This window comes from Aplysia californica, unplaced genomic scaffold (assembly GCF_000002075.1).
Source record: "Aplysia californica isolate F4 #8 unplaced genomic scaffold, AplCal3.0 scaffold00180, whole genome shotgun sequence".
Classification (NCBI taxonomy): Eukaryota; Metazoa; Mollusca; class Gastropoda; order Aplysiida; family Aplysiidae; genus Aplysia; species Aplysia californica.
The window spans coordinates 848,092-875,826 of NW_004797450.1; the positions used below are offsets into that span (position 1 = coordinate 848,092).

Below are 27,735 nucleotides of genomic sequence, written 5' to 3' on the forward strand. Positions count from 1 at the left end.
AAAACGGTCTTCATTTTAAAATATTTGTTCCTATTAAAGCTAACGTTTGCGCCATATTTTAAGCTTTTCTACCGTTCGGGACGAACAGACAGACCGTCGGTTGAGAAAGCGGATTGAGGCTGTTTGAGGCGAGGATTGTTACGACTGAGCCTGGTAAGAACAGTGAAGACGATCGCGGAAGTATACTTTATAAATAACTCAACAGTTTCAAATTTCTCGGTAAATATGCTGTTATGACGTTGTAAACACATGGTAGCTTTATTCTGTGCTTACTGGAGACAGGTTTTCAGTCATGATTTTGGGAATTGCGCTTTATGCATTTGGAGGAAACGTCTCTTCCGCACCGGTTCCTCGCCCCTTCTCCCCACGGGGGAAAAGTTCTGGCATAAGTAGAGCCATTTTTTTGTTTTGGAAACACCATATTCCTTTAAGTCTTCGACTGTCGTGTGTAATTTAAGTTGTCCTGATTCACCACTCTATAAAGGAAAAAAGGCAGGGATATTCTTTTTGTAAAATACAATATATAAAATTAAAATGAAAGAAGAGAAGACTTGTAAGGGGAGTTTTTGGGTGGGGTTGAGTCACTGACTGGACTCTGGCTCAGTCTCAGTCTGAGGGTGGGGGATAGGCCCCACCACTCCCCATTTATTTTGTTGTCCTGTTACACCAGTTATGGTTTAACTGACTATGGTCCTAGATTCTAGATCTTTTTACATTTCCGAAATATCTTGGTTTTAGGAACTGCATCCAGTTTATAGTCAGGCTAAATTTTATGATTTCATTAACCTGCCTAAACTAAATTAAACAAGGAGTGGGACACAACCTCTCGAGGCTAGGAGGGTAGGTTGGGGCAACTTCGACGGTTTTGTGTAGTTCCGCAAAAGTAACCGATACTGCTCCCGCCTTTATGAAAGAACACAGACCATCATGGCCATGGTATTGTTGTGTCAAGCAGCCATTCTACTTTCTACTTCTCGATTATATCATGTTCTTCGCTCTATAAATTGTATTCCGGATTTTCAACCAGTCACGATTTTGTGGCATGCCCTCGCTTGGGGCAACTTCGACTGGGGTTGGTACAAATTCGACCCCTACATTTGACAACTTCGGCATAGCCTGTGACTGTGACAGTACTGACAGGGGCTGTGGGCAACTTCGACAGGGGGTGGATGTCTTCAACAGTATTGGGTTCTTATTCAACTTATTGTGCCCCCCCCCCCCTGTCTCTTTCAACTCCTCTCTGCTGAATTCTCTGTCTTTCTCTCTCTCCCTGTCCTCCTACTGATCTCTTTCCCCTCTGCCCCCTCTCCCTCACTCTCCGAGCGCGCGCGCGCACACGAAGACACACACTCTCATCATGCACACACACGACAGACACACACGCAGTGACGGGGCGCCATTGGTGCAGTTGGTGCAAGCGCTCCACCTGCCACCTAACCCTGGCCTTCCCCCCCCCTCCCTTTCTAATTGTTCTAAACCAGTCAGTGCTCTAGATCTACATAAAAGCCAACTACACATCCTTGCGATCTGTCACCCGCTGGCTGCGCCAGTGAAGAGACAGACGGCGAGGATGGTTTCGCACCGCTTGCGATAGTGTCTGCTGGGAGCAAGCAAAATCTTTGCACCAAAGTTATTTTTGTCACTGTAGACTACAAATCTAGGCATCGTTCTTCCTGCACAAGAAGAAAGGTGGTGCATGAAACTGCTCTTCACAGCACCAATTTGGTGCAAGCTTAAAATTTGATCCAAGCTTCCTGGAGTCTATCTACTGCAGGGGGGCTCTCGTGGCCTAGAGGTTAAGGTGTTGGCCTCTCATTCAAAGGTCCCGGGTTCGATTCCGGGTAGCGACCAAAAAATTTTCTTCTCTAAAATTGTCTCCTTTCACATCCTTTCCTGATCTCTAACAATGTTCTGTTGTCTGCTTTCATTTCCAATTTCTGCCCCACCCCCTCACCTCCTTTGCCCCCTCCTCTGGGCTCCTGACTCTTTCTGCAGCCTTTCTACTGCTACTCCTTAGCTCCTCCTAACTGCTGTCTTTCTGCCACACCCCTGATCTTCTGGTAGGAAAGATCTACACCTAGCCTTCTCGGACAAGGGCGAAAAATCTCGGAGGGCCCGTGTGCAAGTTGCGCACGTTAAAGATCCCTTGGTGGTCTAAAATCGATAAGAGTAGGCTTCGGCCGCCACCCGGGCAAAATTCAAAATTTCCTACCAACGAAAAAGTATTAGGTGTGTCCCGCGCGCTCATATGACCTATGCAGTTGCGAGCGCCGTAAAACCCTATACTAAACAAAATATCTACTGCAGTAGAGTCTATGGTAACTGAATGAAGAATGGGTGTCAAAACTGTTGTCTCCCTCTATTGTCACAATTATTGTGTAGCAAGTCCTGCTGCTGCACGTAGTAATTAGAAATCTTGAAATCTTCTCAGATTGTGAGCATAATGGGTTGTTAGTATTGTTTTACTTTACTGCAGCTTTTATGCGGTTTCATTTAGAAACAGTTGCATATATCGATAGATGTTGATTGACTTTCTCAAGAATTGTTATATTAGTAGCTACTACTACACCTTGCCCGGCCATTTGCTCACTTTCCAATTATGCACCACCTTGTCTGCTACGCACGAGACGCCACTGCACACACACTCACTCACACACTCTCTCTCTCTCTATTTCTCACACACACAGACACACACTCACATACTTAGCTCTTGACATGGGACAGTTGAGCAGTTTTGTCTGAAGTCTAAATTTCTGCTAGTTTGTATCTGACCGGGCAAGGATTTCGACCCAAATGAAAATGATAATTTACTTGACAAACAAGATTAAACTGAAATGTGATAGTTTGTTAAAGGTGATCTTCTTATGAAGCTGGAAGGTCGAAATTGGCCCACCCCCGTCGAAGTTGTCCTGTTTCGCCCTCTCAAATTTACACCAACCACCAAAATCTCACCCCGTCATTTTAAATAAATCATGTAAATTCGTATAATCGACATTTCTAATTCTAGATGGATTTACATGTACGTAAGGATACCAAAGTTTCGTCATACATAACTGATGAATATTTTTAAGCCAAACAAGCGTGTATAAAAAATTAAATGATAGGTGAAGTGCTGATTTTTTTCTTCAAGTGCGAAAAGTACGCAGTGACGGAGCGCGGAAGTTGAATGGGTGTTTTCTGAAGCTTTCTGGCTAAAAGTAGAAACAAGTGGAAGCCCAGGAAGTTCTAAAGCCCAAATTTTATTTTTAGATAGAATCAAATGTGCGACGAATAAAAGTGGGCTTTGATTATAATTCCACGACACAGGGGTAAAATAATTTGCAAGAGCCGAGTCTAGGTTGAGGCTGTCGAAGTTGCCCCATGGTCGAATTTGCCGTAACCTACCCTAGAGGTATTTCTCAAGTTGGGCTCAAGACTGTCAGAAGAGAGATTATAGATTTACAGTTACAGCATCATCATTACAAGGGCTTTCATAGAGTGTCTTTGTTTACGTACTCTTGTCTCTTGTTTTTTTCCCATTCGCTTTATCTCACTCCGCGTGTGATTTTGGTAGATCTGCCGTCTTGATGTTTATTTTGCCTGTTATCAGCTGAATTCAGTCAGTTTGTGTGTGTAATGTAGGGACATGAAAACTGTTGTCTCCCAGTTGTTTTTTTCTCGTTGATTAAGTTAGGACCTGTATTTTTAGAAGTAGATCTAGACCTATATATATTACATAGATCCCTCTCTATATATAAATGAATGTGCGACCTTTGTACAAGTTCATGAATGTAAGGCGTATCTTTGCACAATTACTAAACTTTGTCTAAGAAATCAGATTTATAGGGGGTTTTTCATGGTCAGATATTATATCCCTTCCTTTTCCTTCAATCAGTTTTTGTCCAAGCAGCTATTATTTTTCATTTAATGAAAAATCACCCTGTGAATTTTAACTTTAAAAAATGCTCAGTTTTTGTTGTGATACTGCATTTTTCTTTTAACTTGGAAGCACTGCGAACACAGAGATGTTAAATTCTGTTCGATTGACTGTCTGAGATTTTTAAAGACTTGATTTTACTTAGTTTGCCTTAATCATTGAGTCATTGAAAAGCGCACCTGGAACTGCATGAATATTTAGTAGACATTGATACTGTGGTTCCGAACTTCTGTATTCATATTTTTTACAGAAATGTATGCATTCTGAAAGTTACTTTAAAAAATGATTGAAATAGTACCCACGGATGCCTGTGTTTTAAAAAAAAATATTTTCTGTCATTTTCTTTTGAAAAACAAGAGTTATTATTTTTTAACCTTTGTTTTCTATTTAACGCCATATATTAGTTGCGTTTATTTTATTAACTACCATTTTGTTTTTAAAAGCAACTTGGTGCATTTTCAGATATTTTCACAAAATCCCAGTGACATCCATAGTGTAGGCCTGCAGGTATAGCGAAGGATTGATCTACTTATCTTCTTAGATGAAATTTTAGGATATTTACAGGCACTTACTTATCACTCACTAATCAACCAAAGTCTAGGTTGTTCTGAATGCAGTATTGTTGTGCCGATTTCATTTTCTTTCTTTTATTGGCTGACTTGGGATATTTTGCTGGGACCGGAAAATTTGTGCATAGATCAAGAGACTGAGTACATGCTGGTTGATTGTATTTTGTATAATTGATGACTAATTGAATTATATCAGTTGCAAAGTAAAGGGAAATTTGCTTTTAAACACTACCAGCATTGTGTGTGGCATTTTAAATTGTGAAATCAGGCGTTCGTCAAATTAATGCAATCAAAGAAACCAACATTTTTAAAGCAATACCTTTTATTATTTCCTTTTAAAATCACATTGATGTGTGGATTTTATGGAAAAACAATTATGAAAGGCACAAAAGGGGTACATTTGCAATTTCCGAGGAAACTCAAGCCTTGGAAGTCACAAAACTTTGGCAGCCATTTTGTCGCTGATTTTACCTCTATGGCTCTTGACGACCCCACCTCTTTCAATTTCAAATATCTCGACTTCTGTTCAAGATTTTTTTAAATGTTCTCTCATCGAATTAAAGCAAATGAGCAAGTTTTAGGTTGATGATGTGTGTAAAAACTAATGAGTGCCCTATTTGAACATGTAGTGACACATCATATTATAATTATGTAGATGAGGTGAAGAAATGAGATAAAGTAAGACAAGCTTTTAGTGATTAAGGTTTTATAGGTTGTTGGCAATCTCTTTATTCAGGCTCCCGATTGCCATTTCCAACTGTCTAAAATCACTTAATAAAATCTCTCTTCTTCCCTAACCCCCACCTGGATGCTGTTCATGGACCCTGCTACAGACAGGTGGCCCCCAGACCCCTGGCATAGAATTTCCCTTACTTTTCTGCTTAGTCTGTAAAAGCAATGTTAAACTTTTTTTTAAAAGTTCTTTCTCTTTTTTATTTCTCTAATGATCCCTTAGTGTGAAACAAGCAGCAACTGCTTCCCCATGGGTGTCCGTTGTCGCTTTTGGCTTTTACTACAACATAAAATCCATTTTACATTTTATATCCCATATTGACATTGAAAAAAAATTGTGGAGCGAGTTTGTGGATATTAATTACTAAAATGTATTAGAAAAAGTCCTTACTTGGCACTATGGCATATCTAGCTGATCTTGTTTTATATTTTAAAATCAATTGTATGTCAGTACTTAAAAATAGCAATGACTATGCTATTCATCTCTGAAGATCTTTTGGTTTTATCAGGACTCATGAGTGCATGCACATACCAAAAATATTCTGCACCGTACTGACTGATAATAAAGTTTTGTGGCTTTCTGGTATGATCATTTTGGATTCAGGTTTATATCTCTGTGAACATCTGTTGTCATGTGACTCTCATGATTTAACCCTTTCAAACCTATATTTTGCAATATATATATATATGTATATATATATATATATATATATATGTATACTTCCCTGCCACTGTATTCTGGAGGGAAATTTCAAAGGAAAATGTTAATCTTTTTTCTCCATATAAATTAGTAGCGACTATATTTTGTCTTGTTACGGTTTTGTAGCAATTGAATTGATCATGAGTGGGCTTTATTTCTTTTGGGTTTTTTATTTATTTTTATTTTTTTTGGACTGTTTTGGTTGCTTGTGGTCTTGTCAGTCTTTCATGAATATTCAAGACACTTGAAGGTGTCTGTGTTCATGAGCACAATTCGAAGAGTTGTATTATTATGTTCAAATTTCTCATGTTGTCCTTGGATAAACACTGCATGATATTCTTGACCATTGCATCCATTGAGTTGTTCCAAGAATCCCTGTGTTCTCATGTCATACATAACAATTCATTACACGATATTTGTGAGCTGTCACTGTCAGGCATTGAAACTTGTGTTAAAAATTTGAAATGTGAAAGTGAGGAACAGATTTATTGGGAAAATGTACTATATAAGCACATTTATTGCTTTTTAGCTTAAACTTAAAGTTGAAAACGGGGGCTCTTGTGGCCTAGAGGTTAAGGTGTTGGCCTCTTATTCAAAGGTCGCGGGTTGGAATCCGAGTAGCGACCAAAAAAAATTTTCTTCTCTAAAATTGTCTCCTTTCACCTCCTTTTCTGCTCTCTAGCAATGTTCTGTTGTCTGCTTTCATTTCCACTTACTGACCCCACCCCCTCACCTCCTTTGTCCCCTCCTCTGGGCTTCTGACTCTGCAGCCTTTCTACTGCTACTCCTTGGCTCCTCCATACTGCTGTCTTTCTGCCACACCCCTGATCTTCTGGTAGGAAAGATCTACACCTAGCCTTCTCGGACAAGGGCGAAAAATCTCAGAGGGCCCGTGTGCAAGTTGCGCACGTTAAAAATCCCTTGGTGTTCTAAAATAGATAAGAGTAGGCTTCGGCCGCCACCCAGGCAAAATTCAAAATTTCCTACCAACTGAAAATATTAGGTGTGTCCCGCGCGCTCTATGACCTTATGCGGTTGCGAGCGCCGTAAAACACCTTACAAAAACAAAACAAACAAACATGAAAACATGAGTATATTTGGATGGAAAATTCTGGGGCCTGTATTAACTTTTAACACATCCTTTTTCACCTTTTGTGTAGTCTCACAGCCTTCCATTTTTGTCTGTTTTGCAGATTTATATTTCTGAGGAACTTGCGTCTCACTCAATACATCTTCATAATGGCTGCTGTGAATGTGCACAGCACAAATGCTTCAGATAACAACCTCAGTAGGCATGATATGATTGCATGGGTCAACGACAGTTTACAGACGAGCTACTCAAAAATAGAGGAGTTGTGCTCAGGTAAGAGTGATTCCTTCTTTTTCCTTTTGGCTTCATTCTGACTCATGCTTTACTGTCAGAAGAGCCTTGCTAATGTGACCATCATTCTGAAAAGGGGTAATTGTGAAAGTCTATCAGGCATATAGCAGATTTTCAGGTCTTGAATGTTTTCTTAGTCTTATGTCATGTGTACTTGGATATTATTTATTTCTATTTCCAATACATAGCAAAATTATTACTTAAATTAAAAAGATTTCCATGTCCCGCCAATTTTGCTACTTGGATGCTTAACTTTAGATCATAGTGTTTTAAAGGTTGGTTGTTTTTTTGTTCCTATTTAATTTTAGATTTTATTGGTCTTTGCTTTTTTGTTTTACCAGCATCTCAATCTGTGTTGTATTATAGTGGTTTTAACCACATCGCCGTCGTATGCAGAAAATCAAAACCTGATTACAGCCAGCGAGGAGGGAATTTCTTTTGATTATATTGATCTTTCTTTTGGGATGCTGTGTCCCTCTTAACCTTGGTTGGCCCTGACAGACTGGGTTGAAGCCCAGCTCCTCAAGGATGTTTGTTTTGCTAGTTATGTAATAACACATTCTAAGCATGTTTCTTTGTATTAGTGCAGAAAGAGAGTGCCTGAGTAAATTGAGTTTGTGGAACAAAATCTACAGTAAGTTACAAGCACTCAGCTCCCGTAGGATCACATGTCAGGATTATATTTGTGGTAGGAAATTAGTAGAATTATGTATGCAGCTACTGATGGCTCTGATCATTTAAATCTTGTTTCACCAGGAGCCGCATATTGCCAATTCATGGATTTATTATTTCCAGGTCTGTATTTTTCTTGTCTTTATATTTTACATTTTGTTAATGAACGGCATCATGGTAAAATTATGATAGAAAAAGTGCTCTTACAGTTATTTGTTTGTCCAAGGAGTCTATTATTAGATTATTTATCAATAGATGATACCATTTTTTAATCATTTTTATTTTTATGTCGTTTTTTGTCACACAGGAGTGCATAGATATATATGTCAAATTTTGTCATCATTGACTCAGAAAGGTTCATTACCAAAGTTCAGCAAAGTTTGTTACCGTTGGAAAATTGAACATCGATCAGTAGTTCAAGTGAAAGCAAAGGGCATGCAATTTTTAAAAAGTTACTGTCAGTTTTTTGTTGTTTTTTGGGGTTTTTTTGTTTTATACCAAGACAACGTCGAATCATAGCAATGTAGAGTCCTGCTTGCGAATTGCCAAGCAAGTGTCAATATTGTTTCTTTTTGTATGCTTTTGAAAACACATGTTGAAGCACATCAATGATCCAAGAGGAAATTGAGTGTCGTAAGATATGTCAGCTGTTAAGATTGAGCAGGAAATTAACCCCTCTTGAATATTGTAACCCATTTTCTTACGTTCTCATCAGTCATCAGTTGTTAAGATTGAGCAGGAAATTAACCCCTCTTGAATATTATAACTTATTTTATTTTGGTGATTTTTTTTTCAGGATGCACCCTATAATGGGTATTTTGAACTGTATAGTGATTTTGTGATCGCCATCCCCCAGGCTGACAGCCTGTTGTAGATTGTTTTTTTGTATTTTTAAAATTGACTTTTTCAGTGATAATCAATAAGCCTGACTGAAAGTATCATATACATGACGTTAACCTGTCATTCATTCTTGTTTGTCCTTGATCACGTTGAGAAAATCGATTATTGTGACTACATTCTGTTGGTGCGGGATTTTCTCTGAGACTGGCTAATTAATAACCTCTTTTATTTTTCCACATAGTAAGCAAAATTGAGTTGTTAAGAAAAACAAAGTGAAACAGTTTCTTCCTTTTCTTATTTTAACTGGTTTTGAGACACAGTATCAGGGAAAGTCCCCTGCCAAAGTAATCTACCTTACCATCATGAGTTGTAATAGACGTTTATCACCCATTTTCTTACGTTCTCATCAGTCATCAGTTGTTTTGAGTGAGCCCTGCACATTTGGCCTTTGTTGTGTTCCTTTGAGTTTTCTTTGGGGTTTACATTGTATTGAGTTAGAGACTGATTTGTCATCCTCTTATTATCAGAAGTGATGGGGTCAAAAGTGTTTTTTTTGTGAATATGGTTCATCCACGTTGTTCTCCCCCCCCAGCAAAATTTGTTAGAGCAGTGGGGGGGGTTTTTTTTTGGGGGGGGGGCTTGTCAGTGAGTTTATGTTTTCGGAGGGGGGGGGGGGGTATTTTTGAAATGTTTATCCCACACTTCACTATGAAGACAGGCAGAAGAGAGGATCCAGTTAGTCGCTAGTGGACTTAATGAGGGTGCTCAGACAGGCTGATGAATGATGTGAACTGATGAGACAACCAACAGTGTACCATTATGATGTTTATTTATTCTTTGATGTACATGCCCCTCATCCTGTGGATGTTTCAGGAAGTTTAATGATGAAAAAAGTGAAATTCGCCACAAAATTAGAACATGAGTACATCCACAATTTCAAGGTGCTTCAAGTCTGCTTTAAGAAGCTAGGGGTAGACAAGGTGAGAGAATGTAGGAGGCAGGTAACATCAGGGCTGTTCCTCCCACTTTGTAGCCCTGGCTATTTGGCATTCAGTCAACTCGACTACTCCCCTCTTTGTGCTGCCTTTGTAATCTTTCAGCAAATACTTGTAGATTTGAGCCTTGCATGGGTTCCTACCCTGGGATCTTATTCTAACAATCGTGAAATTATTTTTTATTTGTTAAAAAAAAAAATTTTTTTTGCTAAAAGCAGAATAAGAAACAACTTTGACTGGATTGCATTTTGACACACAAATTATATTACACAACAGAAGTATACACGATTTAGTCGCAGTGAAAGTTTAATATTGTCACTAATTTTCATAAACCAGATTTTATTATACACACTGCTGAAAGTCTAAGACAGTTGTACTTCACCCTTATGCTTTTGTTTCTTTGTTGTTCATTATTTTTTCCCCTTTTGTTTTCATTTTTTAAAAAGAAAAAAAGAAAGACCTGAGCAAATAGGGATACTGAGCACCCAGTTTTTGGTCATTTGTCTTAATCTGCATGGGCTAGAAACTGGTGTTTTATTAGAGTGAATTTTTATCCCTTCCAGTTCTTTCTCTTTTTTCTCCCCTTTTTTTTTTTGCATGAGTATGGGAGCATTTTCAACTAACTTGGTTCAGTAGCCTGTCTTCTTTTTATAGAGCACTACTCCAGGTAATGCTGAGCAAAGTGTTGAAATGTTCACCAGTTCTATACTAAACATGCACATTCATTTGGTTTCAAGAACCATTTATGGATGTTTTATCTAAGGGTTATTTAAGGGTTGAGTCTGCTCTTCTCTAGTCCTTTGTTGCACATTTTGTTGGCATCGTGTAGAAGAAAGTGTGAGCTTTTCCAGTGCTACAGCAAGGATTTCCTTTAGTTCACTGCATTTACATTACAATGTATTTTATGCGAATGGCTTCTTCAAAATCAATGGCATTGAAGTATTTTACTCGTCATCATATTTTGCTTACTACAGAACAGCTTTGACATAATATTAGCTCCTTTTTTTGTGTTAAAAGTTAAAGCAGATTGATTTCTGTTTTCGGTGTTGGGGTCTAGTTGTTTCATTAAAAAAATGAAGACAACAAGCTTTTCTGTTGCTGGTAACTAAAGCAAAATTGTTGACAAGCTTTCGGTGTCATTGCTGGGAAATAACATTGTCCTCTTCAAGGCTATATTCCACTAACTGCTGTCACTGTATAGCTCATTTCGTGGCTTTTCACTTACTTTTTGTTGTGTTGTTGTTCTACTAAATGAATTTCTTTCCAGCAAAGGTCGACCTCGGTTGCAGACGGCTGATTATGTTTTGTTTGTTTGTATTTTTTATAGTTCTCTTCTTGTGTCAATTTCGAAGTAGTCTTATCTAATTGAAACAGAAAGCTGCACTACTTATTATGACATTCTTGTTCTCCAGAGCAAAGGTGTTGTTATATATATGTGCCCTTGTCAGGTTTTTTTCTATTTCTGATGTTCATCAAGGCTTGATATTTCATATCTTGTCTTGCAGGGAGTGTGGTATTAAAAAGAGTAAAATTCAATACAAAATTAGAACACGAGTACATACAAAATTTCAAGCAACTTCAAGCCTGTTTCCAGAAGTTAGGCATAGATAAGGTGAGTCTGTGGCCATGTGCTGGCTAGGACTTTCACTGTTTGTACCTGTTAGATTTCTTTTTGATTTCTGTGCAGTCATGTATGTTCTATGTTGCTGCCTTTCAAAGCCGGCTTTCTGTGGTTTGCTGTGATTTCTTAGGAGCATTTGTTGTGTGAACTTTGCACATCTCTCTAACCTATCATGCATATTTTTGTTTATGATTTATGGCTATACATTCATCTTTTGGATACTGCTGCTTTTAATTTTCTCATGAGAAAGTAAATTTTATTTCTTCATAGGCTACTTGTAGTGTAGGTTCATTCTGTTTAGGGTAGTGCCTTATTTGACAGATGGAAGCATTATATAAGAACCTTTATTACTCATTACTGTATCTTTTTTAATCGTTGGAAAGTAGGGTTTGTTTTTTCCCCTGTTATTAATCTATTTTTTATTTTACTAAATGTTTTTCCTCAAAACCTGCCCTGAAACTTATTCAATGGACTTGTTTTCTAATGATTAAGAAATGAAACAGTTTTCAGATTCAAAATTTGATGGGCATGTTTTACGCATTGAGACCATCTCATTGCATTTGAATTTCTATAGATGGAAATGCTTCTGACATAGCATCATGGGAAAAAATTTTAAGCCTTTTTTTTTTTGGCCAAAGGAGAATTGTGTCTTTGTATGCATCCCTTTTGTCTTACCTGTGTAGTTGTCAGTTTATTGTAGGTTCTCCATCATAGACTTGGTAGTTTTTACACTAAGTTCTTTGTTTTTCTCCTAGTGTATAATGTACTTTACGAAATAGGCTGTCTTTGAAGTCACTCTCTTTTTTACTAGCCAGAATTTCTTCAGTGTTGGTGAGGGGGTATTTCAAGACTTTTGCTCCTTGCTTGGGCAAGGGCACTTTTTCCCTCCTTCCTATTTCAACAGCCGAGGTATTTGAAATGTGTGCAGAATGCATTTCCCTGAGCTCTTTATCCTTATTTAAGAGAACTATATGCTAGATCTTCTATATACTCAGCTATGTTGACTTCAAGAGAAAAAAAAGACCAAATTATTCAGGGACCATAGCTTTGAGAACCAGATATTTTATTATGAGAAGCAAGCATCTACCTCTAGACTAATGAGCGTAAGAACATGAATACGAATTAATTATATTAGTGATAATATATATATACACTCAATCTCAATTAAATAACACATGATCTGAACACTTAACATACAATAGCAACATGTAAACAGGTCACTGTATACTGACTAAAAATCTACTATAGTATCTCATTAATCTAAAAACAAATAACTTCAGTTGATATTTGAATTAGTTAATTAAAAGATTTGATCTCTCTTAACCTACAGGGCAAAGTGTTCTAGATCTTGGGGCCATGATATAATGCCAATACCCTTCCACCCATTGTTTTTAGTTTCATAGATGGTGTGATAAAAGTAATTTCTTTGTCAGCTGATGACGTTAAACTGGGAATTGGGAGTATCCACTTTCAACACTTATATGAGAAATTGATGGTACAATATCATTCAGGCATTTTGACATACAGTAAACCTTGATACTATTTTTAAAATTAATAATTCATAGAACTAAAGGTTTATAGTTTTTATAGATGCCTTCTTTAGGATTAAAGTGGTCAGAAATGTCTTTAAATAATGCTGAATTGGCTCTGCACATGAAATTTCCTTCAAAGTTTTGTGCTGTAAGCTGAGATGTTATTGACGCTTGCATGACTAAGCCCTTTTGGTAGTGATTGGCAACAGCAATGAATTAAACAACAGATCGACTGTCGGGGGGGGGGGGGGGAATTGATTTGGACCATGGGGATTTATTCTTTGTTTCATTTCCTGTAAACTCAACTGAAGCTTGCCTTTTGGTGAAATTGTTTTCCACCTTACTGCTCATCGTTTGACACTTTCATGGTAGTCAAATTCTCATGTATGTAACCAATGCCGTTGCACAAGACATTTATAGCTGATCCTTTTGGGGCCACTCACTCACCACCACCACCACACATCTTGCCATTCTTCAGTCTTAAATGTTTAAATTTTGTAGTTCTTAGAAGCCCGCCCTTGTTTTGTATCCAATAAGACAAGTAGCAATAAGTTTGTTGCTGAAATGTGAAAAATTTTAAGTTATGAGAAATACTAGAGATTCTTCAACTTTTCCTGAATCGCCATGCATTTGTGAATATTATGCCTGAGAGGAAAAAAATAAGAAAGGTTGGGTTGTGGGTTTTTTCAACATGTGAGAGGCAGCACTGTCAATATTAGATCTCAGGAATCTGAAGGGCAGCTGTATCCACTCCTTGTTTTCAAGTGCTTCTTTAAAAAGTAGCTTTTTTTTATTATGTCGTTTGTTTTACATGTTGTGTTCCACAGTTTGTCACAGTGTAGGCTCTGGTTTAGCTTGCAGTATTGTTTTGTTTTTTTACTTCAGTGTTGAGGTTGCTTCTTTTGTATTGGTCTTCTACTTCGAGATTTTAAGCCAGGATTACCAACTGCTTATCTGTTTTACCTCATTGTTTGTTATACTTTCCGTTGTCATTTGTCTTTTGCCTCTAGTTACCATTTAGAATTATTGTCCTGAAATAGATATACATAAATAGCCCTTTATTTCATCCTTCATTATGGATAAGCTATAATTTTTTAAAGGATGCCCTTGAAGTGTGAATTTTTTGCAAAAAATAAATTCAATAAAGCTTCTTCATACATCATTCTGCTGTTTGTTTAACGGTGTCGGCTGTGGTCATTGATAATCAATAATATCTGTTATGATTATTGAAAATCAATAGTGTGCAACACCAGGGGTTATTCTCACTTCATCTCTGTAGATGACTTTGCTGTCCTCTTTATAATGTTATCAAGAAAATTAACTCCCCGGAGATTTTTTTCTACTCCAACAGATCCAAAGAAGCTTGTTTATTTCAATCTCATTCTATTGCGTAAATCACACACACTGACTGACGTGGTGCAATGTACTCTGGTGTGGTATCTGTTTTCTACCCCTCATATCCTAAGCATACATTTCAGATGCTCTTGGTTTTCCTATTTTGAGTATACATGGAGTCTTATTAAAGTGCGAATTTCTGTCACCTGGATAATTGCTTTAAAAATGTCATCTTCACTAGTTAATAGAAAAAAAACTTGCTATTTCAAGTGTCACAATGAATTTCTCTAGTGAAAAAAAAATCAAGCTTAAAAAGAGGTTTACAGTATTTACTCCTAAATTCCGCTGTTTATATATTGGGGTTTTTTGTTGGGGGTTTTTTGGTAGTATTTTGCTATTCACTTTACTTTACAATGCAAAAGGAATTGGTAGGTATTTAAACAGTTTGTTTTTAAATGTAAAATTGATTTCTATTAAAGGATTGTACTGCTATGAACACACCATTTCAAAAATTCATTTTACAATTCTGTGCATGAGAAATTGTACTTTGTTTCACCCTTTTTGCCTGTCTGCCATTTTACTAACACTAACATATTATAGAATGGTGTAGCTTATTTATGCTTGCACTGTACGAATTTTTGGGGTATTTTTTGTAAGTTGTATGCTATCTTGTTATTGAATTATAACTTTTTTTTTTTTCTTAACCTTATCCGTATGTCGTGTTTTACTATCGTATCCATACGACGTGGGAAACTGTGCCACCATTTCCAAAGTGTAAATTTACCCGTTAATCCGATCGGAACGCTTTGCATAGCAATCTGTCAAAATGATTTTTTGAGAAATACTCAAAGTTTCAAAGAGATCTACGTACTAGAAGTATTCTAAAATGTGAAGAATACAACCCTAGGGGTACAAAATGACCCCAGGGCGTACGGATAAGGTTATTCTTAATTTATGGACTTAAGCTTTAGGTTATAGGGAATGTTTGTTCTTGGGGAGAGTATAAGGGTAAATCTTCAAAGATTGGCTTTTGTCAAGTTATTCATATGAAATTGTCAAATGATAGAGTTTACTTTTTTTCTGTTGATACCTGTGCCTTTGGCAAAAACCCAGTTTATTCTTCTGACTAAAGCTATTTCACAATTTTATGTAACAGTATCTAAGTAAAGAGCTTGTCAATAAGTATGATCATTGCTTTGAACAAAAATTGAAGTACATGTGATTTGATTTGTTTCTGGTATATTACTATTTTGTTTTTTCCTCCTGCAATCACTTCTTGGTTGGGATTTCAGATAGTTCCCGTTGAAAGACTAGTGAAAGGCAAGTTCCAGGACAACTTTGAGTTCGTGCAGTGGTTCAAGAGGTTTTTTGATGCGAACTACGGGGGTCAAGACTATGACCCGGTGATGGCTCGGGGTGGGGAACAGCTGGGCTCAGCCAAGCCAGGAGCCTTGAACAAGGCACCCACCGCGAAACCATCCATCTCCAGAACAAGCCAGCCCCCTGCACCGAAAGGTATGACATTGATTGACATTAAATTGTTATGTGGTTTTAAATTTCGAACGCTCAGTCTTTTCTTTTTCAAATTTGGCCTCTTCTGCTAGTTTGATTCCATCTTATCCATTCCACTATTCACCGTTATTTTATCATGGTTTATAAGGAAGGTTTGGGGTGGGGGGAATGATGGAAATAAATAATCACCGTCTATATATAAATAAAGTTATGGTCTGTATGTTATCACAGTAATGAATGATAAAGAAGGCTCTGATGGGTTTGAATCTGTCCACTTTGTCTCTAGTGGCTGAATTGGCCAGTATTTAAGTTTTACTGTGGTCAACTGATGAAAGTTTTCCGGCATGTGCCGGATAAGCTTTCCAACTTTTCCGGTTTGAGACAAATTTTCGACTTCATAAAAATTTCAGAAGCAGATCTAGCCATTCTCCCACTCCTCCGTTTCTGGCTCTTTGCATTTGGTTACGTTGCTGGTGGTCCTTCATGAACAAGCTATACAATGTCATTTTATAGATCAGCTTATTGTTCCCTTTAAAAACTATGATTGATTGGTTTTAATCTGAGTCCTTGTATTTTGCCAGCTGTAAAACAACCTAACAGAAGCCCAGCAACTGTGATGAGGAGATCTCCAGGTATGGGAAACAGTGCAGGTGGCGATAATCAGCTTGTCGAAGACCTCAAAAGCCAGGTGAGGTTTTACTTCATTTCTACATTACTTGATTGTGAGAAATGTTCTGTTTTGTAAGTCTCCCTGCTGTTTTGCAAAGTTCTAGGTCAATGTGTGACCGTTCAGTTTGTGAAATTATATCTCAGTTTTATGACATAATGATAGTTTATCACCTTTTTTGCACTGTTTTTCTTCATGCAATTTTGGATGAGTAGCTGAAATCCATGTGGCTGTGATGGAACACTGACATGTCCCAATGTAAAAAAAAAAAGGGGGGGGGGGTGACCTTTCATCTACAGCCCCATGACTTTATCTGACTAGACACTGATTGTTTTTGCCAATCTTAACAATTTCTTGATACTCAACATGGTCTCACAGGGGAGAGCATTCACATGTGGCTGTGGCCAAATTGTTTAAATTTCTACTCTAACAGGATTATGATAATAAAGGAGGTCTGTTATTTAGTCAAAATTTGGTTGGTTGTGCTGTTAGGCAAATCTTGTGAGTGTGTTGGGGATTTTTTAAAATGTTTTTTTAAACCCAAGAAGTACTGGAGGATGGAGGATTTATTTGGGGGGGGGGGGGGGGGGGATTTCCAGTTCATTCATTAAACCCAACCTTTCCTACTTTACTGGAATAGATATAGTATGACACGGATGACTCAAATTCATCAAGATTGGCCTCGGTAGTTAGAGGGATATCTTACAAAGATCAAAGAAGAAGAAAAAACGGGAGCGTAGGCACAGTTCGACGGATGTGTGATTTCGAGTCTTCTGTGTTCAACCTATCCATGTTATACTGTTGGGTTTTTTTATGTGACCTTTCGTGGTAGGTTTTTCTAAATCTTGGTCTGAATTGAATGGTAGAATCAATTGTTTTTATTATTCGCGTTCTTTTCAGATTGAGCAACTTAATATGGACAAAGAGGGTCTTGAAAAAGAAAGAGATTTCTATTTCAACAAATTGCGAGAGATCGAAGTGATTTGCCAGGAAAACGAAAGTGAAGCCCATGTGAAAGATGTTATGGATGTTCTCTATGCAACAGAGGTTTGTCATATTTTTTTGTTCTGTAACTGTTCCTGGTCACTCACAATCACTTGGCTTTCTTGGAGACAATTCTCAAGGCTTGTGTTGTTATTGTCATGCATATTTTCTTGTTATGAGACTTCTTTTCATGTTTTCTCTGAGACTGACTATCCTGCCTTTTTGCATAGTTATTTTGTTGATTCGATGAGGGCACTTCATTCTAGTTGTTACGTTGCAAGAAAAATTATGCAAACTGAACCCAAAAATGTGAAATTATGTGATTCTGTTGTTTTTTTTAAACAAAGAATGATAAAGGATAATATCAAATTTTGCTAAAATATGCAGGGTGCATAAAACCAGGGGAACAGGTAAGCAGGTAGGTATCCATTCCGGTGCTTACATCAGGTTAAGTTGGTAGGTTGATAAGGAGCGGCTTATATATTGGCCAGGATCATGGATTCTCATAGTTCAACTTGTGGCCTTTATGTCACTGGGGTTTTGGGGGGTTTTCTTTTGCTTTGTTTAAAAGTGACAAGTTTTAATCTTTATGTCGGACTCATGCCTCAGTAGTCAGAGGGCGCTGTTCGTAGGTCAAACTTCTTTTCTTTCCCTCTATTTGTCCTGTCTGTCCTGCTGTTTCCCTTCACTAGATTGTTGTTATTGTATCATTGTGCTTCTTTTTTACTCAAATAAACAAATTCGTAGTGAAATGCCTAAGGCTTTTTCACTGTACCAGTTTCTGGGTAACCCTTGTAATTGGCGCTCTTTTGGACTCTTTTCTTTCAGGAAAAGGTAGGAAGGGAAACCTTTGCAGCTTACAGGGATGGAACTTTTCTGGGTTTCACTCGGAAGTCAGGTTTTTATCCTAGAGGGGAAAATTCCACAGATGGGAAAAAATCTGAGATGGGATTCTCTTTCATCCTTCTGATGGGTTTTTTTTTTTTTTTTTCATGTTCAGTTGTGCGTATTTATTGATTCTGAAGAGAGGATTAACCCTCGTTCAGCAGGAGCCAGGTTTATGTTCACCGATTTTTTAAAGCATATTTTGGCACCTCGCCTTCCATCCTGACCCATATCGGTCCAGCCCTGGCTCAGCGCACGCATGCCGAGCATCATCTGTGTGATGGCCGGGTCCCGTATTTCCGCAGCTTAAGTGTGTGTGCGTCAGTATGCTTGATTTGTGTGCATTTTTGGCCCACTTCTAGGACCGCCTGCGTTGGTTTGTAACAGAGGCACACGTCTCATTCAAAACACGCCAAATTGGTAGCTCTAGATGTTCATCCTATGAAATTTGAAGAGATTGACCCCCTTAAACTTGAGGAGCTCAAAAGGACAGCCAGGAGACAAGACTTCCATAATTGTCTATACCAAATCTTTCAAATGAGCTTGATTTTATTTAAAATGACATTACCTGATGAAAATAAGCTTATTCGATAGTTTTAAATACCATTGTGCAGGTAGAAAGAACAATTTAGAGCAAAACATTTGGAAGTTGACCTATATTATTCCCTTTCGAACCCCAGATCATTCGTAACAAGAGCGCCTAGAAAGGTTATTCGAATGGGCGTAACTACTGGTAACGTCTTATCAGCTTAAGTTGGTAGGTTGGTAAGGAGCGGCTTATATATTGGCCAGGATCATGGATTCTCATTGTTCATGTGTTCGTAACACTTTATAAATAGAAAATAAAAGGAATGGCGTTGTTTTAATCATCGATTTACATACCCCCACAGTATTCACGGCGAAAACACACATTTCCAGTGCCGCTCGCTGTACACTAACAGTACACGCTGAGTGACCCCGGCGGTCCGCCGAGAACGCCCGACGTAAGAAGTTACTAATAATACTCGTATCTTGGCACAGACGCAGGGCAAGAGTTAAGAATACTCTGGCTGCATATAACTGGAAATGGGTGGGGTTTTTAGTTTTTCAAATGCTGGTTCCATCCCTGTACATAGAAATTTTGTACTGTTCCCTACTTCATTTCAACTGCCGAGTGTAGGACTTTCATGAGTCCCTTTTGAAAATGGTGCATGGTGGATTCTTACACTTTCCTGTCCCCGTGGTTTTATATGCCCTGCATAATTTAGCAACTCCCCTGCTGGTGGGGGGCCCCGTAGTTTTACTATGGGGGAGCAAAGAATACACCTGCCGTGATACTGCGTGTCGTAAGAGGCGACTAAAAGTGCATAGGTCTGGTCGCCCGAAAAGTGCCAGTTTGCCGAGGGCCAACTACCCAACCCAGTAAAAAACAGTAAGTTACAGAAACACGGACAAACACAGCTTTTTATTTTCGATCTTGGGAGACGGAGGAGCTTCTGTATCAGCAGGAACAATGATCGATGTACAGAAAAGTGGGAAGACATGGAATAACATCAAGAGGCTAGCCCAGGATAGAGAAAAGTGGGGGGTGTTTGTCCGTGGCCTATACCCTGGTGCAGGGTGAGAAAGGCAATGATGATGATGATGATAATTTAGCAAAATTGTATCATTTTTTGCATAATTTCTGATTATTTTCCTTCGTCATTCTTTGTTAAAATTAACAGAATCGCATAATTCCACATTTTTGGGCTCAGTTTGCATAATTTCTTTTTTTTTTTTTTGCATAAAACCATGGGGACAGACTTACACTAAGCAGTCAGTTTCTATTTTCCTTTACCGATTTGAGAGGTCTGTCTGTTACTGTTGTGTCACGTGTCCAGATTGTGTACCACATATTGTTTTCTTTCCACACCAACCACTCACTGAGTAATCATGATTTTGGTAATCAATCATTATTTGTTATGAGGTTAATTTGCCCTTTCGTTTTTATGTTTTGTTAAAAAAAAATTGTGTTTATCCATTGATGCTTTGTGGGAAGGAGTTCCGCAGAGGGCCGGCCAACCAACAACACACAAAAGAGGGGATATTTTGAGCGGGATCTACCTTAACCCTAAACCCTAACCCTATACTTATATAGATTGCTCAGTGGACCTTATCACGGTAAGTGCCGGCCCTCTTCGGAACTCCTCCCGCTTTGTGCCTCATGGGGTTTTTCTGTTTTTCTTTACCTCTATTGTTTCTATCTTCTTCTTTTTTTTGACAACTTTCATGATATTGTATATCTATTTACTCAAACTGAAATCTTTTCTTAAATTTGTAGCAACTACAGTGGAACTCGGAGACAACGAGGTCGCCGGGCCTGACCTAAAATCTCATTGAATCCGAGTGTTCGTTATAGCAAAAACCAGGTTTTGTGTAGATAATTACTGGCGTTGATCAAGTAATGTATAAAGAGAAGTCACAAGTAGTGCCTGAAAGGCCTGCATATTATGAGCTGTGTTTTTTTTTTAAAAACCAGACCGATTCGTTCAATGCACTCCTGTGTCATCTCGGTTTTTTACCTAAAAGTTTTGTTGCTGTGTAGAGCCAAACATGAGGCAACTTTTGATTTCATAGACAAGCGCACAATACATTACCAAGATCTACGTCAAGACTAGCTTATCATTGTAATTTAATGATCTGTTGCCGAGGGGGGAAAAAAGACTGTGACGCGTTTGTATCTGCAACGTTTAACGCCCGGACCGCTAGTGCGCCTGACACACACACACTGTCACACGTGCGCAGGCCGCCCATCTAGCCCCGACACTCGCCAGAGTAGACACATGCGCGAGCCAACAACGAATGTGTTGATATGAAAAGGGCCGCTGATTGGTCGCATGCAATCGGCTAAGTGAATAATGGTTCACGGTGCAGTTGCAATGGATGGTTTCCGGGAATAGATAAAGTTTGTTCTGGGAGAAAAATGAGCGAAGCCACGTCTGCGGGGGCTGTTCACCCTGGAAGTGACCTCGTTGAGTCTGAGCTCGCCGATTTAAGTGCTCATTGAATCCGGGTTATTTTTATTGGTTTTAAATTAAAGAAAAAGAAAATGAATCTATCTCATCTCGTTGAATCCGAGTTCCACTGTTTTCTTTGACATCTGTGTTACAGTCTTTACAAAATGTGCCAAGGTTTTCTCATGACATAGAATTATGACTTTTGTTTTGCATTCATTTCTGAATGACATCTGATAAAATAATTTTACCATTTGTTGTTCCTGCTTCAGACACTAATAATTTCATTTTCTTTTTACTTTGATTTTCACAGGAAGGATTTGCGCCTCCTGAGAATGCTGACTTTGAAGAACAAGACGAATATTAGAATATATCCTACACATTTTATCGCTTGTTTTAACTCTCAAGTATTTGAAAAGAAAAGCATCATTACATCCATCCTCTCATGGTTCTTTTTCTTTCGTTTCTGCTGCATGAAATGACTGTGTCCTGATTTGGATTGTAGTTCAAATAGGAGAGAGAAAAGTGATGTAAAATGTTTCAAATTTCATCTGTTCAGAAACTAACTAAAATGTTTGCTACTCTTTAAAGTGCATATTTTGACAGTCTGCCCTTCTTTCAGTACTGATGGCACTGAGGAAAGTCTAAAATGAAAGAAGTTTGCGTTGAATACTGTTTTTAATCTTGTCATATTCCAGAAGAGGCTCAAGCTACTTCTTCTGCGATATTATCTAAACAAATATATGTACCTTTGTTGGTCTTTTTGAAGAAACATTTTCAGGTTTTTTGCTATCCCATCAACTTAATTCCCTGTTTTGAAAGGGTGCTCTAAAAAAAATTATTATGTGAATGTCTGTGCTTTTTGGCGTGCATACTGTTTGCAAGATGGACAGGTGATTTTTTGCTAAACTGCTGATGTGAGTTAGGTTGTCTGCAGAGGTCTCCATGTTCTCTCACCACTGATGTTCTTATCAGAGACACTTTTTTCCTAGTAATGTTTGAACCTTGAACGGATATATAGTACATGGAGGTCGGTCATGCAAAGTTGAGCAGCATGTTAAGTAGAGTGCTATCAATCCAACATCATGAGTGCCATTGTAAGTGAAATAGATTTATTACCACTGGCTCAGTTAGAAACTATCTTTACAGCTCCCGTATTCTCTGAATGTTTAATTAATTAATAAGTGAACACTGGTCTAAAGCTTGAAGCAATGTACAAAGTGAAAGATTCTCCACCCCAGTTTTGCGCACCAATGTTTTCGCTTTTCAGTTCCTCTGATTGTGTTTGGATGCTGAGGCAAAAGGAAGAAAAGTGATCATGATAACACATACACATAGGCCTACATACTGTTTTGTTTTAGAAAGATTTATTCGTCATTGCTACCTAGACATTACAGTCGCCACATGCTTACAAGATTTGTCCTCTTCATGACAATTAAAAGATGTAAAATTGAAACCATTTGACTACGCTTTTCCTTTTTGTTCCTGCTCTTATGCATTTAGAATAAAAGTATATATGTTTTTTTAAAGCAATTTAGTTTACATCATTTATTTATTTTGAAACACATAGACAGCGTTTTCGTCAAATCACTTATAAACTATAACGTAACGGTTGAGGTAAGAATGTAACATTACTGAAGTAGATATTGTTTTGATATTCCGTTTTGTTTAATCCTGTTACTCTTCCTAAACAATTATTCACAACAAGGTAGGGCCACAAATATTCTGCTTGAAAGGGCAATTCCCCAAGCAGCCCACTCTTTTGCATACAACACCCCCCTATTATTATTATATTTTTTTTTACAAATTATTTTGAGAAGAAATGTGAGAATTCTCAAGTGCACTGTATACGGTTGTTGAGTTTTGTTTTCTCCTCTTGTACCTGGACCTGAGGACAAGGATACCCGCATTTTTTATACTGCTTTTGAGAGAAGCTGTGATCCAGTTTTGTTGCTTCTGTGACATCCACTGCACTGGGTGGCCGTTGGTTTGGTTGATGATTATATTTTATATAATGCCAACTGCTTTGTTGTTCCTCCCTCCCTTACTCACTGAACCCAAAGACACGTTGAAATTGATATGTTTGTTGCATGCTTTCTAAGAGGTCACCACAGTCACGTTTTTCCCCCCACAAACACTGTAATTTGTTCTATTTGTATCTATAACTATAACATGCATTTATAAATTTCGGGTAAATTTACTATGTGCTTAACAGGAGGAGATTATTTTATTCTTATGGTTTTGCAGCGAAAAATAAATTTAACCTGTATTTAACTTATTGATATATATGTGTATACAGTCGTGGAAGCGGTGCTTGATCTTCAAGATTAGTGGCATAATTTTGTGGTTTTTAAATCTAACCTTTTCATATCCCCACTTTTTAAAAACAATTTGATAAAATATATTCTAATTTTCCCTTGGCGTTTGTTTAGTTACTAAGGTCTGCATGTAGATTCTTCACTACCACTGGGGGGGGGGGGGTTGCTGTTGTAGGGTCTCAAGATCTGTTTTGTCCCCACCGAGCTGAAACTAGTGAAATGTAATTCTGTACTGATTTATCTTTCTGTTATTTTGACCTGCCAACTACCCCACAGAAATGAATAAGATTTCTTCCTTCTTTTGAGAAGACACTTGTTAAAACCTGATTAAATTTTTTTTTTTCATATATCGGTGTCAAAGTCAAACAAAATGTAATTGCCCATAATGGACTCGAAAATGTACAATTTTGGCATGCTAGGCCAGTACTTGTATTCAGTATTATTTTGTAAATTTTCCTCTACTTAAATATCTGCACATAGAAATGTATGTGTAGTTCAGAATGAGAAAGCTCATTCATTTAGTGTTCTTTTTTGTTTTTTAATCTTTTTTGTTTTTTACAACAGTTGATTAATGGTTTTATCATGCTCTGTTGGGGTATGTTGCATGAGTGGTGTTTAGGCAACTATTTTTTTCGTTCTGAAATTCAGCTTCCTTTTGTCTTAGATTCACGAAAATTCTCCTGGTATTATTAATCACCGAAGGGTCTGCAATTTGATCTCCTGCATGTTTTGGGTTGTGTTTATATCAAGGTGTTTGAATACTACCTGGTATGTGTTTCCCAAATTTTTTTTTTTTTTTGGTGATCTTCATTAGTTTTTCAGTTCATCTTGTTTGTTTTAGAATCATGCTATAGACAGCTTTATTCTCTGGTTACATTTTGCTTAAGTTAACAATTAAGTTGTCCCTATCAGCATCTGTGATGTAGTGGTTAGGTGCTTCGTCATAGCAAGCAAAAGACAAGAGTTGGGGTCCCATGTGGGGAGAATTTTTATTCAGTATGTCCGTCTTTCTGCTGGGATGTTGAATCCCTCTGGGCCTGGGTTGGCCCTGACAGGCAAGGATGAAGCATCCCGCCTCCTAAACTACCTTTAAGTAGTGTCAAGGGGGGGCGGGGGGTGTAACTTCTACAATTATAATTACAGGTTGTCCTGACGCCAAAAGAATGGTGCCCACTGTGCGTGTTTCTGGGGGTTAGGATGTGGGGAGGGGTGGGAGCGGTAGTGCAGTCCGAAGCTGAACTTGGACAGTTGATCCAGCAGTTACCGACAGCAGTCTAAGGCCTACTACATGTGCTTCATATAACTCAGCTGCCTTTGTCTGACACTGCTGCGCAGACCCTTGCTTTTCTTTTGTGTATACAGCGGGGATGGTGTGAACACGATGGGCTTTGTGGGTGCACTCAAGTCACCGGGTTTTGTTTAGTACATACTGTTTTTGTATTGATTTGTTGAGCTCACTTTGAAGTGGGTACCATAAGGTAAAGCTTGTAGTAGATGATCTTGAACTTTTCCATCACGATGCGGAGCTGCCAACTGCCACAGATTCTGTCATTGATTCTTGTGAAAATTATGTGAGATCTTGAATGGAGAGATGGAAGGAAGGAGAGAGGCATTTACCAATTTTGTGAAGGATCATTATCATAAAGTTGTATAGCTTGTCATCAGTGGTCCAGACAAAATGTATCTGTGATCCCCCCCCCAAAAAAAATCGTGTAACAACGATCCGAAAATGTAGGCCTAATCGGTTTATAAAACTTGCTTCCAGTTTGTTTTGGTAAATCTATTTTCAGTTATAAAATGTAAAATATCTTATTGATTAAGCCACAAAACAACTTCTTCATTGTGCAAAAGTAGGTTTTGGCAGGCATATTTCCTGTTTTTTTCTTGCTTGAGTTCAGTGTTGTTTTGACACAGATTGTGCTTTTGTCTCAACAAATTTTTGTGCTCTTGCATCAGCAAATTGTGCTTTGTGGTGTCAATGAGTGAGAACTGATCATGGTCACAGGAAATACAGGCTTAGACTTTTAGTTAGGGAGAGGCATGATTGGCAGCTCTGCTCCTGCTGAGGATGGAAACAGTAACAACAGGGATGTGAACACAAAAGTTGACAGTTGTGAAGAACGATGGACTTAACTCTTTTTCTTTTTTTTTTACAACGTGATGAAGAAAAAACGTACAAGTACAATGTGCCTGGTCGTCTCAAAATACTATCCAATGAATATTTTTCAATGGCCACAAAGTTCCGGTTGTTTTGAACCACGTCTACTTTCACATTCGTTCTTACAATCTCATTGTACATGTAATTATTATTTAATCCAATAAACAATACATGCAAGCTTTTCACAAAATGTATGACTACTAGTTTGTTTGTTTGTTGTTTTGTGGGGGGGGGGGGGTTCTTTTGGGTTGTTATTGTTGTTTTTTTCTTTGTTCTCAACATTAAGTTATTATGGTTTGTGGTCAGGCTTTTAAAAATTCAAAATTTTGTTGATCTTTAGACAACAAGGGAAATCCCTTTCGGTCCATGTTTCAATGTTTCCCTGTTGTTTTGTATTCATGCTGGATGACGTGCGGCTCATCTGTTTACAGTACTTCAGACATTTTAGATGAAGGCGACCAACCTATGTGATCAGGCATCATAAGGATTGCACATCGATAGCCGTGCTACTTGGACTCGGACTCAATTCTGGTCCTCCTAGTCCAATCAGAGATAGACAATTTACTTTAGGAGATCCTGTCTTTTTTAACCTTACGCTTTTGCAAGGGGCGTTAGACCAAAACTATGAGTTGTTTCTCTCACTTGTCTCACTCCAAACACATTGAAATAATTTGAAATCTTCAAAAGTTGAGAAACGAACGATGCCATGGGGGAAGGCCAGAAAGAAAGTCTGTCACAATCGCATTGCATATATTTGAATTCAGTTGAAGAGCACAGGGAAAAAAACGAAAGATGTCACTTTTTGGCATTTTGAGTTTAGAACAACAAAAATGAAATTTTGACAGCCCGAGTTTTACTATAGTCACGCTTTTTGCCCAAGTCAAGCCTGATATGTGTAATAATTGGGTGACTCATCAGGTTTTAGTTTTAGCCCTGGACACTTCGATGGGCCTCAAGAAGTGTGTAAACACTTGCCAGTCCAACCCACTCCACAACTCGAACTATCAAAAAGTGACATCTCTTGCTTTTTCCTATGTTCCTTACATTTAATGAAATGTGTTGTTGCCTCGTATCACTACAGTACAGTGTCGGAATACACAGTGACCCACTCTGCCTGATGAGGGCCATGCGGGTGCTCTGGTGTGGTTTGCTCCTTTTGTCCTATCAAACTAAACATCTATCATCCTTATAATCTATCTGCCTTTTCTTAATGTTTGTTACTCTCTTGTAACATTTCTAATTTTCGGCATATATATATGATGACCTTATTGTGTTGCAAGTGCCGTTAAACATACTGAGTCAAGTGAGTGGTTGGCGGGTGCTCTGGTGTGGTTTTACTTCGCTCCTTCTTTTCTATCAAACATCTGTCGTCCTGATCTCCCCTCCTTTTTTGTGTTCGTAACTCGCTTGTAACACCTCTAATCTTTGGCACTTATATGACCTTATTGTTCTGCAAGTGCCGTAAAACTCTTTCTAAAACCAAAACATACTGAAACTGATTAGGCCCTTAGGGACACGGTTGAAGCTGCCCACCTTCTAAAATCATTGTGACTATATTGGCATAAAAAGGTATAGTCAGACTACCGCACCGTACAGGTACAAGAACAAAAAATCGGCCTACAGTGTGTCAGTTTTCCTTCCCGCTTGCAAAACAGGGGTCGAGAGCACGGCTACACAAATATTTCAAGTGGGCCTGTGTTAACATTGTTGTGGGCCTACTACTATGAAAAGCCTCGTCACGTAAAAAGAATGCACGACGTTGCTAGGCTCTTAAGTGCAATGCATCATATGTGTACAAAATGCGTCACAGTGGACCCTGACTGTGTCTGTAAGATAACGGGACCACAAGGTGATAAGCTATTGTATTCGTTTTTCGTCGAATCCTGTCTCGGACGGCTAACGAATGAGACCGTTGTTTTTTGTGGGGGGGGGGGGGGGGGGGGGGG

At 38.2% G+C, this 27,735-nt stretch overlaps 1 protein-coding gene across 5 annotated transcripts; it reads left to right on the top strand.

Annotated features, from left to right (window-relative positions):
• Positions 1-55: 55 nt before the first annotated feature.
• Positions 56-25,981, top strand: LOC101858106 (microtubule-associated protein RP/EB family member 1). 5 transcript variants are annotated; one of them, XM_013082541.2, is made up of 9 exons: positions 56-153; positions 7,111-7,280; positions 8,055-8,093; positions 9,684-9,790; positions 15,586-15,808; positions 16,387-16,493; positions 17,373-17,519; positions 18,285-18,290; positions 21,627-25,981. In XM_013082541.2, the coding sequence occupies exons 2-9, from the start codon at positions 7,157-7,159 to the stop codon at positions 21,678-21,680; spliced, it is 807 nt and encodes a 268-aa protein (XP_012937995.1). In that variant the 5' UTR covers positions 56-153; positions 7,111-7,156; the 3' UTR covers positions 21,681-25,981. The 5 variants fall into 5 exon arrangements, with proteins under 5 accessions (XP_012937995.1, XP_012937996.1, XP_005098402.1 ...); XM_013082542.2 differs by lacking the exon at positions 9,684-9,790 and adding an exon at positions 11,311-11,417; XM_005098343.3 differs by having other exon boundaries at positions 125-219.
• The last annotated feature ends 1,754 nt before the right edge of the window (positions 25,982-27,735 follow it).

Bases quoted from the DNA above. Each gene is read 5' to 3' on its own strand.
- LOC101858106 (XM_013082541.2), top strand. From the start codon at position 7,157: ATGGCTGCTGTGAATGTGCACAGCACAAATGCTTCAGATAACAACCTC. The intron at 9,791-15,585 runs GTGAGAGAATGT...TTGGGATTTCAG, and splicing joins AGAAGCTAGGGGTAGACAAG to ATAGTTCCCGTTGAAAGACT. The intron at 16,494-17,372 runs GTGAGGTTTTAC...CGTTCTTTTCAG, and splicing joins TCGAAGACCTCAAAAGCCAG to ATTGAGCAACTTAATATGGA.